Source organism: Hylaeus volcanicus, chromosome 2 (assembly GCF_026283585.1).
Source record: "Hylaeus volcanicus isolate JK05 chromosome 2, UHH_iyHylVolc1.0_haploid, whole genome shotgun sequence".
Classification (NCBI taxonomy): domain Eukaryota; kingdom Metazoa; phylum Arthropoda; class Insecta; order Hymenoptera; family Colletidae; genus Hylaeus; species Hylaeus volcanicus.
This window is the reverse complement of record NC_071977.1, coordinates 10792477-10807862: the sequence shown is the minus strand read 5'-3', so window position 1 is coordinate 10807862 and position 15386 is coordinate 10792477. Positions and strand designations below refer to the sequence as shown.

General features: G+C 38.9%; 1 protein-coding gene across 1 annotated transcript in view; it reads left to right on the top strand.

The window, feature by feature from the left end:
• LOC128884830 (uncharacterized) overlaps positions 1-15386 on the top strand; it is a 221503-nt gene that overhangs the window by 203634 nt on the left and 2483 nt on the right. The window contains exons 5-7 of the mRNA XM_054138480.1: positions 117-303; positions 7818-7999; positions 13869-14109. Of these exons, the coding sequence (XP_053994455.1) occupies positions 117-303; positions 7818-7999; positions 13869-14109 (610 nt within the window). The remainder of the gene's footprint in view (positions 1-116; positions 304-7817; positions 8000-13868; positions 14110-15386) is intronic.

Below are 15386 nucleotides of genomic sequence, written 5' to 3'. Positions count from 1 at the left end.
CTCACTTTTATTAGCGAGAAGCGATATTCTGGTTTCACATCTTTATGATATAAAGTTCGGACCTAACGATTAAAACACCATTAGGTGCACTTACGTCTTAATTTTCCATCGTTAAGGTCTGGAAGGCTGAAGCTGACGATTTGACTGGTCATCAAGGAACTACTCGTTTAGTGGCTGTCAAAACTGTCAAGGAAGGTGCTTCCGATCGAGAGAAGGAGGATCTGGTTCGAGAACTGGAGATCATGCAGCAACTCGGTAGTCATCCCAATGTTGTTACTCTTCTTGGTTGTTGCACCGAACAAGGTAAGACTTAACAATTCTACCTATTTTAATACTGTTAAGTGCATCGATGTAGTTGTGTTGCAATCGTGTCGTCAAATATATTTAATGCTCAAGAATTAATCTAACACTTCAACAACGTCGATATTCAATATTATTTGAGATCTATAAAAATGTCATTATGTTTATTAAAATCTACTTCATTTAAATCGAAGTTGATGAAATGTTAGCTTCCAAATTTTTGGTCTTTGGTATCTTTACATATATTTTATAGTATTTGGGTAAGATTTGAGTTGATGAATTTTGTATCGAGAGACGTCTAGTACGTCATTTGGTCACCAGTACGTGAAGATTCATCTTGTTTCTTGCATCTGCGTCTGAGACATCTCCTTTATGACCAACTACGCGAGTCACTTATCCTCGACCTTGTCTGTACGACGTAAAACTTTATAAAAACTAGTAGCGTTTTAAGTGGCAGCTCGTTTGCCGAGTATATGCAGATTGCACGATACGACGATTAAGTAATCATGCTTGGTAGAGAAGCTTTGTTTGAAAAAGTGGCATCAAGCATGCTGCGACAACGATTATACCTTCACCTCTAAAATATCTCTCAATTTTTCCTTCTTCGTGTCGTTAATTTTCTGTCAACGTTAAGATCTCTCGAGCATTCTTGATTCCTCAGTAATTCCTGAGAAAGAGTGAAAAAAGAGAGATTCGATATTCAGAAAGTTACATTTCTGCGATCAATTTAGCTTGACTATCAGCGTCAGGACAATGATCATCCTTATTTCTACAGCCTTGAAGATGACTCAACACTTGTAATCGAAACGTCCTTAATTAAGTATCTTGCATTATGGACTGAAGTCGTTAGTCTTCGTTTATTCTCATTCTCATTTTTCCTTTCGTGGATTTCCAATTGTTAGATTCCGAATTCCTCGACAATCTCTAAACCATACCATTTCTACGAAGATCCGGCCGTATAAATAATAATCCTATTCTCTGAGACCATAAAATGCCTAGTTATGAGTCGCTGTAAACGCAATTACTTCTTAAATTGTGCTTATCTCCCGACAAGTTGACGTATCTTCAATTATTTACGATTCCATGTTTTCGACGGCCATTCAGAGATCGTATCGTCGCAAACAGCGATGCAATGCATATTGAAGCCATCGTTAGGGTATCGTAAGAGTAGCATTCTTTGTCATTGAGTCAGCCATAGTCGTAATTTTTTTTTCTTTTCGTTTGGTCGCCAGCAAACCGCCACCGTAATCATTTTTACACGTGCTACGCTATTGTTTTGCGAATAAAAGGAAGATCGATCGTTCTCTCGAAGGAGACAGCTGTTTACCATCATCCTGCTGGTAATTGAGCAATAGCCTAACAGCCTCCGTAGGTCGAGACAGATTAACGAGTTACGCGTACCTCGTTGTCGAATTAACCAATCGTGGAAACGGTTTAATGCAATTTTTCTTTTAAGATGGAATTTCTAACGATTTATGAAGAGATTGTTTGGTGTGAGGGAACGTTTGATGGGACTCTTGAGCAAAGTCTCGATCATTTAATCAGTATTCTTTCATCAACTAGCCACGGAGATTAGAAATATCATTTTCAACGTTTTTGTTTGCTTGTTTGATCGTTGACATATGCACAATTACAGTGAAATTCTGAATTACTTCATTTAATTTCCAAATGTTTATATTTCACAAAAATTCTTAGTAGTTTCAACAAAATCTGTTGTGTGTATTTTATATAAAATCTTGTGTAATTATAATTTCCTAACAATTTGAAACCTACTTTAAGAAACACGTCTTTTATCCGCCGTTTCAAAATTTGTTCAGCACAGTTTTGCATTAATCAGCACGTTCCGATGCGTTGATATCACATATCAGCCATCCTTGCTCAGGATTACATCATCGAAATACAAAATTAAAGGAAGGCTGTTGCGCAACGTTGCAGTGGAAATTTTGTATGCTAAAGAATAGCGTGCAATGTGTTAGTAATTACTCTATGTTTAATTACGGTACAATTGATCCCTCGCAATTACGTCAAGAAAACATTGTTAGCCAATTACATCTTTATTCTATGTTAATTGGACTTTAGTCCGTTGGAACATTGGATCGATATATTAAAAGCTTGTTTTCGCGTCTCCAATTAGCGATCGACGTAGTTGAATTCCACGCCTGAAATTCCATTGAAAATTCTATTTAAAGACGATTGTTTAGTTTGATAAAAGGATGAGTAACAGTTTTAATAATAAGCTGCATTGTGCGATAAACAAAAGTTCTTGCAGCTTGATAATACAAAATATCGACGACAGTAATAATAGTATTCTATAAAAACACTGGAAAAATTTGAACCAAAAATTGTCACACAAATTCAGTGCATTGACTGTAATTTATATAATAATATCCAATCTTGTAAACGCAACAGAGGACTTAAATGTAAATTCAGATTTGAAATTCGAGAAGAGTAAAGAGAATTAAATTTTGTTTTATGAGGCTAGAAGCTTCTGGTATTTATTTCTCGCCAGCAAGATTGATAGAACCTCGAAGACGATCCTCGTCGCATAGTGCAAAATTACTCTCGTCACGCGGACGGAGATTGCCATTAACGACGAAACCGTGCTTGAGACATCAAAACACCGACGAGACAATCTGCACAGTTTTAGTCGTGGCTGACTTCAAGGGGGAGGCCCATTATACGTCTTTCGTTCCAGGCTCGTCGGTATCGTCGCTCTCATCGTATAAATTTCCATACGCGTCCCCACGGCGACGATCCTCGTGGCACAATACGTCTATTAAGTTGGAGAAATGATCCTTTCCGCGGGGTTGAGGGAGAGAACACCGCTATCGATACGATCGGTTCACGGTCGATCTGAATTTGACGTCGCCTCCAGACCTCCCTCAATATTTATGCGTGCGTTATTCGTTTTCGCGATTGTATGCTAATGCGCGGCGTGCTCGTCTAGCAATAACATGAAATTTAATCCTTCTACGTGAACGACCTTTTTTTTTGCGAGGACTTAAAACAGCAAAAAGCGCGGTGCTTCGCCTCTTGAAAGAATCGCCGCTTGCGTGGTTTGCGAGTTTTCCTTCACAATGGGGCGTAACTTTTCTGGTAGCCTCGCAGATTTCTTTGATAACGGATGCAGATTGCATTGTGCGTGGAATGGAAATGGACCACTTGAATTTGTCGGCGGAGCTAACTCGAACAATGTTAATATTGTTAAGTTGAAGATGGGAGGCTTAATATGCTGTGTTGGTGTTGTACGAGTAAATGTTAGTAGAGGAAACTATGTGAATACAATAAAACTGGTACACCTTCGGGATTTTATTAAATGAGATGTGTTGAAGATATTAGTCGGGAGACTTTGCACCTACATTTGTATAAGTCAATCCATGGCAAATTATTATAAAATATGTTAGTCATTGTGAAAAGATACGTGGTAGCGTCAGCGCCAGTGCAGTGTACAGGGTGGCGGAAATTTGTTCATGTACTTGGCGTCGAAAATGCGAACTTCAAATTTTTGCGTTAATCCTAAGGGATCCTCCTTTTCAACTATTCTACTATTTCATTCATAACTTCTATTTTGCTACATGACAATATTACAAATATTACCACAAGATTGGATAGCACATTTCAAAGTGTAGGTCTTACTCAGTGAAGCAAATTAGAAGAAAGGAGGTTCAGATTTTAATAAAATTGTACTCCCACGCTCGCAGAGGTGGGGGAAAAAAGTTCAACTCGACGGGATCGTTCGAATGATCGTCGACGATTATCAAAGCACGCAGAAGGGCGCGTTCGCTCCCAGGCATATCTTCTTCAAGGAGTTTCGACTACGTTCCGCTCGCATAGAAGAAAAAACACGCTCGCGGGAGGACCTCCACGCAAGATTTACGACACCTGAATTTCTGGCCCTCTCTGTCCCCCCGTATTTATCGTTCAGGTCCTGGTGGGCGCGTTCGAATTCCTCTAAAGACGTTTTCGTCCTTTGACACCCGACTCTCGTCAAAGGGTGCCCTCTTGCGCCCTTCCTAACAGATCCCATCAAAAATAAAAGATTCCGCACCTACCTGAAGGTTGAGCTTACGTTTTTAATAGTGTCTATTCATAGGGATTATTCACAAGAATGAGAAGCTTTTCTGTACTTAAACTTGCTAATGTTTTTCTCAAAAGATGGAATGAAAATATTTATTCGTCATTGATATTGACACACCTTTAACCCTTTCAGACCTGAATTATTTTTTTTCTCGTACTAATGTAATTTCATTTTTAGGGTTGATTAAAATTAGTATGGAAAAAAAATCTTAATAGATTATATTATCATATCTTAATATTTGCGTCCTTAATTGAGGACGCCAAGTCCGAAAGGGTTAAATTTTGAGGAAACTGGAAGTATATTGAGACCTTCGTACATCGTGTAGATGCTGATGCGATATACTGTACTTAACATAATTCACGATGTTTTCGATAGGAATCTTTGCATCAAATTTATGTCGAGTGACTTAGCACATCCCCGTATGGAGGTGAATTCCATAGGTCCGAAACCGGTTTCGGAGTGCTTTTGTAGAGGAGCAATTTGTTTTCAATTGAAAGTTTTGATCGAAGACCCATGAGTCTTTGCTTTTTTGCGAATTTTATTTTCATCTGTTACTGAAAGCGATGACGTGAAAACGAGTGTCATATTTGGTGATGACGAAGTGGTCTCGAGAAGTCAATCGACCTTGTCTTCGCCATAACAACGTCGTCTTTAATTGTACCGCGTATTATTGTCGTATCACTTTTAAAGAATTGAAATTGAATAAAATTTGTTTACTTTCTGAACAGGACCAAAGTAAGATAGAATCTCAATTGTAAACGTAAATTGAAACAGGATTATATAAATGCTTACGGTTTATAGATCAAGTTTGCAATCTTATTATCCGATTCTTGAAACGTAACTCTGAGAGTTTACAGAGGTTGGATCGTTGGATCACTCGGGAGTAGTTTGAATAGATCCTATCAAACGTAAATTAATTCGTTCGAGACTAGCACTGCGAATAGCGAGGCTTCGCGAACGAATCTTCCATCACAGATTTCAACCAGTACTAATATGAAGCCGTGCTGCTTAACAAACATTTCATTTCAGAGATTTTCTCGTCTATGATCAAATTATGTAAACATCTCCAAGCTCCTTTTTTCATCGAAATCTCAGCTAAAGGTATCGCAAATACTCGTCGACCACGTTTTACACGCGGAGCTAATGAAATGATAATGCCATGCTACCCACTCGATCCGTTTGCTTTCAGTTTCTCCCATGGAGTCGTCATTTTCTCGGAAAGAGGTGCGTTATTTTATCGAACCGACTGTCTATTTCTCATACGAGCAATAATTCCGAGAAAGACGGAGTTGCTGGCACGCGCGTGGCTTGTGAGATCCTATCCTCGCGTTTTATGCTAAGAAGCTCGTGCATCGCGCCGCGAAAAACCGCGAGGGAGAGATAAGTTGTAAGACGATAATATGCGTTTATATATCCACGCTTCGTTCGGTGTTAAATGATTGTACTCAGACGCCCACTGTCGCGGGTAACGAGTTAACCAACTCGGAATTTCACGCTTCTGGCTGCGACATAAATTTGTCCAAGTTAAATAATTACGAGTGGAATGTTCTACTTTATTTGAAGGGATGTTTCTTGTAATTTGATGTCTAATGATTGTATAATATAAAACATCTGTAACGTGACTTGTATGTCTTCGTGAATTTAAGTGCGTTTATTAGATGTTGATTATCTTATTTAATACAGTAGTTCATTCTTGATTCATCAAACGATGGCTGCAAGAAAAAAAAAAAAGATTCAAAGAAAATTGGTTAGCTTAAGCATGAGTAAGCCTTCCTTGCCACCTGGGTCTAAATTTTCCTCCAATCAATTAAAATAAGATCCGATCGCAGTATCGAGTCCATCACAGCGCCTGACAGCGAACAATTACCTGTCAATTATGAAAATTAAATTGCCACGTAACCCTCGCAAACCGAGCATAGCTCTTCTCGTTTCTAAGGCCACAAATTACAGAAAACTGGTAGTTACGAATAGCCGCGCAGCAATTGTAAGCAATCAAAGAAATTGATTGTCGAACAAGTAGATACTCATCTCCGTTGGATTATGCAAAGGAGTCTCGCACGAGTGCTGCGTGCCTGGCAATTATTTCCAATTATTCACTTGCACCTAATCGAGACCGATACATCAACGTACTCGTATACTCATATCGCATCGCAATATAATGTCGTTTAGTATTCGATTCGCGTAGGGCAACTTCATCTACGATTTCTTGTTCCACGACATCTTTGTTCGGGGAACAGCGAGTCTCGAGGGCTCGGAACTTCGGTTAGGGGAGAACGACCCTTGACTCGTGGAACCCGATACAACGTGATCCCGGACTCGTTGGACCTGACAGAGTTAACCTTGTACACGTGAAATCTGATACAGCAGAAGTTAAGCTTATACCACTCAATGTAGGACCCACTACTCATGGGATCACGACATATAAAGCACTCGTTGGATCGACAGACGCAATTTCAGACTAGTAGAACTCAAAATAACGGGATCTAGGTTGTGGCATGAATGACCTTGGCCTTGTGACGTGTGGTACAGATTACTGGACTTCTGGGGATCTGGGGACTCCTACAGACCTCAGGTTTCTCAGGACTCTGGATGGTCTCCACAGTCTTAAAGATCTTTAAAATTTGTAGAATCTTTCATTCTACCATGACTAACATTCATTTTATAGTCCAGAAATAATATTTATTCTTAGTTTATTGATATTATTTGCTGTGTTAGATACCGTGTAGAGAATTTATTATTTTTAATTAAGGAAAATTGGAATAGAATTCCAACAACTATACTATAAAAAAATCATTACTCGAGATGTTTAATTTCACTTCTGCATCCTAATTTGTCCACTTTAAGTCGCGTGCCCCCGACCCTAAAGCTGCCACAACATTTCTCTTCTTCTCCAAAATACATGGGTATTCCCCAAACGCCATACATTCTTACCACGGCATTACTCGAACAGCCATTACTCATCCTTCAAGGATAAAGGTGTTATCTCGAGGAATAACCGCACCCCCGGAGCGAAGTTAAAGCTCACTGTCGTTCGAATTATGAGTACTGCTACATGTTTTAACACGCGAATAAATATTTGGACGCGCCGCGGGGTTCGAGCGGCAAAGATCCCGAACGACCGGAAGAAAGAAACGCTTCTTAACAAACCGAAGTTATTAGAGGGCTGTAATGCTAGCCTAATATGAAAGTTACGAGCTCGCTGGGCCAGCAAAAGTGGGCCCATAAGTTACAATCAACCGGATACTACCCACGAGGGCCCGAAAGTGCTCCGGTTAAATTACTTTAAGGGCCTCCCCCTGCAGTACAGCCCTTCGTATTCTCGCCATGTGGTCCTCTAATCCTCTGCACGCTCCTCTCAGTTGTCCGTGGTTAATGTTGATTGAATCCCGCGGGTACTTCCCACTCGTGGAATTAATTATGCGATCGTGGTTGTTCGCAGAACCTCATTATCTCATATTGGAGTACGTGATGTACGGGAAACTGCTGGCGTATTTGCGTGATCATCGTACAAGGCAGGATTTCTACAACTTCAGCGAGGACTCGGCTGCCCTTACGTCCAGGGACCTCACAGTTTTCGGTTACTGCGTGGCGAGAGGAATGGAGTATCTGGCGTCCAAGAAGGTGAGCTGGTGTTTTCATTTACTTTATTTGGGGAAATAGCCCGTAGAAACTGCACAACTTAAAGAAAGTTGCGACTACGTGCAGTCTGATATGCGATGCCATTGTATTTCTTGGTTTATCGACTTTGAGAGAACAGGAGTAATGCGGAATGAGGATAAAGTGAGCTATTTGAATTTGTGCCCTTTAGAATATATTGTTTGTATTGAATTCACGTATATAAAGGGGTAATGATCATTGCAAAAAACACGAAAGCAAGAAAGATTTTAAATACCCGAGAGTCATGACAAAATTTGTGTGTGAACAGCATTAAATTAATTATTAAATTGAAACACGCACACACAAAATAAAAAATGTGAAACTTTCACAATGTTTCCTTGCATAATTGTTTGCTTAACGTGGAACTTTCTGGAAAAATATAGAAACATGTATGTAGATTGAAACTTAATTGCAGTGTTTAACGAATATTGTAACGTTAACAATAAATTCACTGTTTTTGTCAGCGCTTCGAAATTCCACGGCAAGGTTAAGGTCTTTTTAGATTTCTTATGAATTTCGAAAACGGAATCCACTCCCTCGCGAATGCTCGTAAATCAACACTTGCGTTATCTGTTTTTCGATCACTCTCGCGAGACCTCTTGGCGTTGCCACGAAATTTATTACGATTTATATTCTCGCGTGTTCGAGCGATCTTCGCGTCGGAGCCAAAAGGAAACGGCCATCGTCTATTTATTGCGACGTTACATTGTAGAATCACTCGTGATCCTGCTACCTCGTATTAGGTTGAATACGCTCTTAATTCATCTCGAGTGTGGATCTGTCTATAAATCGTAATCGATGAAAACAGGGATTCAAACACTCGATGAAATTTATCGATGAAATCCATCATTAACAGTCTCATTTTTTTTTTGTAAAGAAAAGGAACATTAAAATACTGAAATACTGAGAAAATACTGCTTTCAGATTTCCCTTCTTTTTTGTTATATAGAAGCAAATTTTATTTCACAAACTTCAAATGAAACTCTTAATTAAATCTGATTTAAATTTTATCTTCAAATTTATTCGATTAATTCTCGTTTTGTTTTAGTAATCTACGACAGGAATATCAAATTTGCCTACTATTACAATTTAAACAACAAAATTTCCACTTAGTCTCTTGCTTAATAATAATAAACTTGTTCTCTCCTCTGCGATACTCTAAAAAAATTCTTGAGAAAAGATCCATAGGATTGTTCGTCCTTCGAACTGGATATATATATTTTTTGGTCGAAGGTTGAGAGCGAAAAAGCGACGGTTTGACAAACAGGTTGCCAACGATATTTGCGTCTCAAATATTTGCATGCTGTCATAAAGATGAGACGTACGACAGACAATAATTTTACCAGGTGAATTCGTGTCAGTGGGAAATAAATATAGGCCGTGTTTTTTTTCGAAAGCGACGAATTCTCGAACAAGTTGTTCGACCACCCCATGCGAGCTGCTGTGTAGAAAGCAATAAACTTACATTAGCGGGGACACGCAAAGACGTTTGTATCAATTATATCGCGCCTTTTGTCCATGTACGGCGAAAAATAACGGCGCGAGTTTGTAACAGAACCGTTTAGGCACGGTCCCTTTGAAAACTAGTTTTGCGGAATGCTTTCTGTCTGTGCCACGTGTGCGTCGAATATAATTTATTTTCCGAAAAAGGAATTCCAGATAATTTTGCTAATTTATGCAGTGCCGCGGCTCTTAATAGCTTCGATAACATTTATTAATAAATTGTAACGAATGATATCACTATGCACACATTTAACTGACCTAATCTAAATTTCTTACAGTAGATTTTTAAGAGTTGAGCAAAAAATTCTAGCTGCCTCAATTTTGAAGATAGGGAACCCAAACTTTTTTAATCTTATATTGAATGTCTTGTGAAATGTACCAAAAAATATTTCGAAACGATACCATGTCTAGTATTCATGTAATAAAATCGTAAACGTAGCATTACAAGAATTCTACTTCAGTGATTTCAATGCGTGTTAAGGACTATTGCTGGATTCGTGATGTACTTTCTAGTGAAAATCTTTGAATATCATTATTGCCACTAATGATACATTCCTTTAACATACTTAATCTAAATATTTGTATAAAATTCATTCTCAAAATATAACTCTGATTTCGAAATTATTTGGAATTCTGAATTTTTTGACTGAAACAATCTGATTATAAATTGCTAGTTTCAACTGGCAAAACTGGAACTCGAAAAGACACAGAAACGAGCAAAATGGAAGAAATCAAGTTTTTCTTTCGTTTTAAAAATTCGAAAGCACAAACCGTGCCACACGAGACTGATAATGCAAATTGCAAATTCTCAATGTTACAACAACAGCGTTTCTATTCTTTCGGTACTATTTCTTTAAAAAAAAATATAAAATAAAATGTTCGTCTGCATCCTGCTGTGCCTTAATGGATTTTCCGCCAATAATAACACCAGCAATTAACTGGTGACGTTGGACGACAGTCGATATCGCAAATTCCCTTTTTCTGCTGATATTTTCTTCCTCCATTTATTCATGCAGAATCTATATTCAACTGGCACTGGATATTCAACTAATCATTTCAGTAGAAATATGTACTATCGTTTAAAAATACAGATAAATAGGAGCTATCACGTTTCGTCAAATAAAAATGAACAGTATTTCTCAAGGATTAGAATTATCTCTCTAACGTTGAGCACAGACGTAATGCAAAAAAAAAAATTTATTACCGCGAAAAGCAATAATGGAAGCAATATTCGCGAAGGTGATCCTTCTATCAGCGGAATTTCGCAAGGACGAACGCCAAATAAACCGTCCATAGTAATCTTCTTCGAATGTCGAATTACCGACGTTCGCGTAATCGTTTCGCGGAATTACCGCGCGAAAGCTAAAGTTGGTGGACAATAATTACTCATCGGAAGGAAAACAATAGTATCCACTCCTGTCCGAGAAGCATCAAGGTTCTTCGTTCGACTGACTGGAGACGTGCTCGAGGCTCCGAGTCTTTGTAAACACTTTGCATCGATTTCAGAAGAGCTTATATAAACGAAACGAGATAAAAACGGAATGAAATGAAGTATAAAAATTTATCTCGAGCCACGAGCATGGTCGACAGGCACAAAATAATCGGATGGGGTTGTAGGTTTCCGGGGCGTGTGATGCTCAAGAAAAAAAAAAAGGACTTGTGGTTAACAACGTAGCTGTATTCTACACAGCTGATGCGTATCGTCTTCATTTCCATAATTCAACTGGTTCGAGTTTCGTACGAGTCATCGTTTCCTTAATCCTTTCCAGAACGACTTTCATCGTCGAAGCATTAGAATCACAAATCGTGATCTCGTCTGCAGCTGGAACGCAAAAGTTCCACTCTATTAAGATTCAATCCATTGGGAAAAAGAGGACTATGATTCACTTGCTTTGCAAGAAGCTTAGGCCTCTCCTGCAACCCCATTATGCTTCAGACCAAAATTCTCCTGAATTATCATTGTTAATATTTTGTTGGACTTTCCGAAGCATCAATACAGACAGATTTTTCTTGAGCTACAATTTTGAATAAATATTTCACATATATTAAACAAAATCAAATCTAGTAAAAATTCTAGCATTGAACTGTAGCATTTAACTCGTGATCCGAAAAGAGAGAAAATTATTGCAAACGTTGCTGCAGATGAAAATTTTAATTACCAACGAAGGGTGTACTTCGAGCACACCTTGTATAGGATGCTGCGGTTTTCGTATTAAATTTCAATGATCGCGGGCGATCGGTAGCAGGCTGTGACCGATTACGAAATTAAGAATGGAAAATGGTTAAGCATGATCGTCGACCGGTTATGATTCGCGAAGAGGTATTATACGCCAGAGGGGCTGGAGGCGTCAAGCAGCAGGAACGAAGTCACGATTGGAATCAGTATCCTGCGCTCTACGTTGGAAGGACGACTCGAGAGCAACCGAGTCAGGATGTCGATTTCAATCAAAGATTATATACGACTTCGTAGAAATACCTCTCGAGGCCGATACACATTGTACGGTTAATTGAAAATGGAAGCCACGGATGATACACGTGCGAGATGAAATCAGCGATGTGAAAGATCGGTACAGTGGGTTCCATTAGTCGTTTAAAAGAATCTGCGACACACTATCGAGGACTTGATAAGGAGCAACAATATATTCATTTTGTGATTGGCAGTCGAAATTGAAAACATTGCCGTTGAAGTAGTAAATTTCAATAAATAACTAGGTTCGTTATGAATTTTCTTCGTATGAGGTGATTTGTAATTATTAATAGAAATTTAGATATTTAATAGAATTGATAGAACCTGCTCCTTGATTTATTCAATCAAAGACATAACAAAATATTACTAAAAAAGGAGTTGAAACGTAAATAAATATTAAAACTGCAAATTTATTCTCCTTTACTTTGCTTATATGCCTACAAGTTTCTATTTTTAGATCTTTCTTCAACTTATTGACTGACTCTTACAGTTGTTCCGGTACTCATAAACAATTCTTTTCGCAACCAAATGGCTCGAGGGAAGTTCTTCACTGATACATCATATATATCCTTAGATCATTTGCCTTTAGCTATACTCAGTACATACAGTGATTACGTATTGTCGTCACGTGTACGAAAATATCTAATTATCAGTGAATCCACGGAAACGGCGAACTCAGTCTCCTGCAGAAGTAATATTTAAAGTGATAATTTCAGGATGTGGACAGAACCTCGTAACACGTTATAAATCGTAAAAATATCGATTATGTAACAGCGAGGATTTTTTTTTTTTTTTTACAAGTACATTAGTGTTGTGCATTTATTGTTACAGAATTGTCAGGTTACAACCTACAACAATAAATCCCATAATAAATAATCATTGCATTTAAGTACGCGGAGGTTTGAATACAAAACTGAGTATACTTTACACATGTTGCTTTACGGCCAACGAGACAACAATATGTTTCTGTTTATTCCATCGCGCATCGTTGAGGAAATAAAATGAAAATGCTATAAATTTCAACGATTAAATTTCCCGTGTACGTTCGGAGGCACGTCGTATCAATTTCGTTTACGTCCCTCGGCCATAGCGCGCGTAAACTAAATCAAGTCCGGCTTCCGCGGTGGGCAACAGTACGCGACGACGAACACGCGATAAATCACGCACGTAATAAATAATAACACGCAATAATGCCGCACTGCCGCCGTGTTACGAAGCGGGCAAGCGCGCATTCCGCCATAAAAATTTGACTCGTAAATATCGCTTGGAGTAAACTAGCGATGGGATCCAGTTTTACGTGTACTCGCAAATCCAATTCGAATCTAAGATTCAATGGGTTCATTTGCTAGAGATGTTAGATGATACGTATCTCAAAGGATTTTTCAAAATTTCAAAAATTATGGATAAAGACCTTACTACAAGTTTACAAATAGATAGTATAACATCTCTCTTACTTTGTTTCTTGTACGATACAAGAGGCCACAGTTTAAAGGATTTCTCTCCTCGATACTTGAATCTATCGACCAAATAAAAGAAGTGGTTAACAATTGAAATAATTAGATGTTTCAGTGTCTCCTCTATCTAAATTTACACTTGACAGTTCACAATTAAATCGTCCCTAAAGACTACCCTAATTAATTTCTATGCTTGCTCTCGTCGCTAGAGAAGACGATCGTCGAGTAGGTACGAAGGTCGTGTTTCTTCTTCGTGTTCTCTCAAGGAGTCCGAGGATACAATTTCGCGCGTCCTGTCACGCGACACTGTGTGATGCGGTTGCGTAACAGGACGTCCACCTGCGGTCGCGAATCAAAGGGGAATAAAAAAGAAAACTATGGGATCAACCTGTGCTCCTCGGTTTCGCAGATCATCCACCGTGATCTCGCCGCGAGGAACGTGTTGGTGGACCACAACAAGCTGTGCAAGATCGCGGACTTCGGCATGTCGAGATTCGCCAACGAGGACGGCGAGGTGATCGAGACCAGACACGGGAGGAACGCCCTGCCCATCAGGTGGATGGCACCGGAGTCCTTAATTTACTCGCTCTTCACCACCAAGACCGACGTATGGAGCTTCGGGATCTTGATGTGGGAGATCGTCACCCTGGGTACGTTCTTTTTCTTTTTATCGTGCCACGCGAGTCAAGCGTTTCGACGCCAACGAATACACTGACTCTCAAAAGTATCTCGTCGCGAGTTCTTCGCGCTGGGAATTTAGGTTTATTTATTTGGAAAGGGTGGAGTTGTACAGTAAGTACCAGAAGTATTGCTCCTTCAATTCCTGGCTTCGAATTCATATGTTCTTGGGGCAAGTAGTTTGGGGTGTTTATAAGTGTACACACTGTATTAAATATTCATCTTTGTATTTGTCTAAAAATAGTGATTCAATTTTTTCTTTTTTGTGAGACTTACACACAAGGAGTGATCGTATACTTTTGAGCAGTAGTGTACCTACATGTGTCTTCAGCTCGATTGAAGGCAGGGTGAAATGGCACAGTAGAAGGTCTGATCAACTGACAGCACTGATCTTTGCTTGACCCCAATCGTTTTTTGCAAATGTAGGCATGGACTTTCAGAGGGCAATTACAGTCTGTTAGAAAAAAGACAATCTTCCTTTCGATTACCACGTCATTTTTTAATCTATGATAGTCAAACACAAATCATGCTATAAATACAAAACTTGCGGTGAAAAAGATTGAGTCACATCGTTGTTCTTTATTATAGAATATGTAGCCCTAAACTATTTTCGCCTGAAAAATTTACTGCAATAGTTCTCAAAGTCTTCCATCCTAATAATATCGACTTCATTACTTCATGGACAGAATGGTGCTAATTCTACAGTAATAACATCCGCAGAAAAGCAATTTAGACAATGGTGAAAGGGTGCGGTTCACCGTTAATTGCCCTTATAAAACCAAAGGCTATGGAAGCGTGGAACGTGGACACTCTCTTCGCGATAATCGCATACGTGGAACCTGCTGAACCGCAGACTAATACAATTTCATCGCTCATTTAAATTTGTTATTCATAGCTCTCATAAATATACTATTAACCTCCTACGAAATTGCTAGTGGGTACTATGTTCCCAGCCCAACTGCTCTTGGCATGGCGATCGGTGCCCATTATTTTCCAAAGTAAACTTATCAATACAGCATAATTCGAGCCATTTTCATAAATGCAAATCGGTATATTTTATGAATGCATTTTTTCTTTTATGAGTACCATAGTGTAGTGTCGTTCCTTCCATACCCAAGAATAATTTTTTTCGTAGAGACTCCTATAATGGGAAATTTGTCTTGCATTACGAACACGACAGAAACTAAACTAGCATGTTCAGTCGATTTTTCCAATTGCCTTTACTCGATCGATGATGGATAAAAATGCT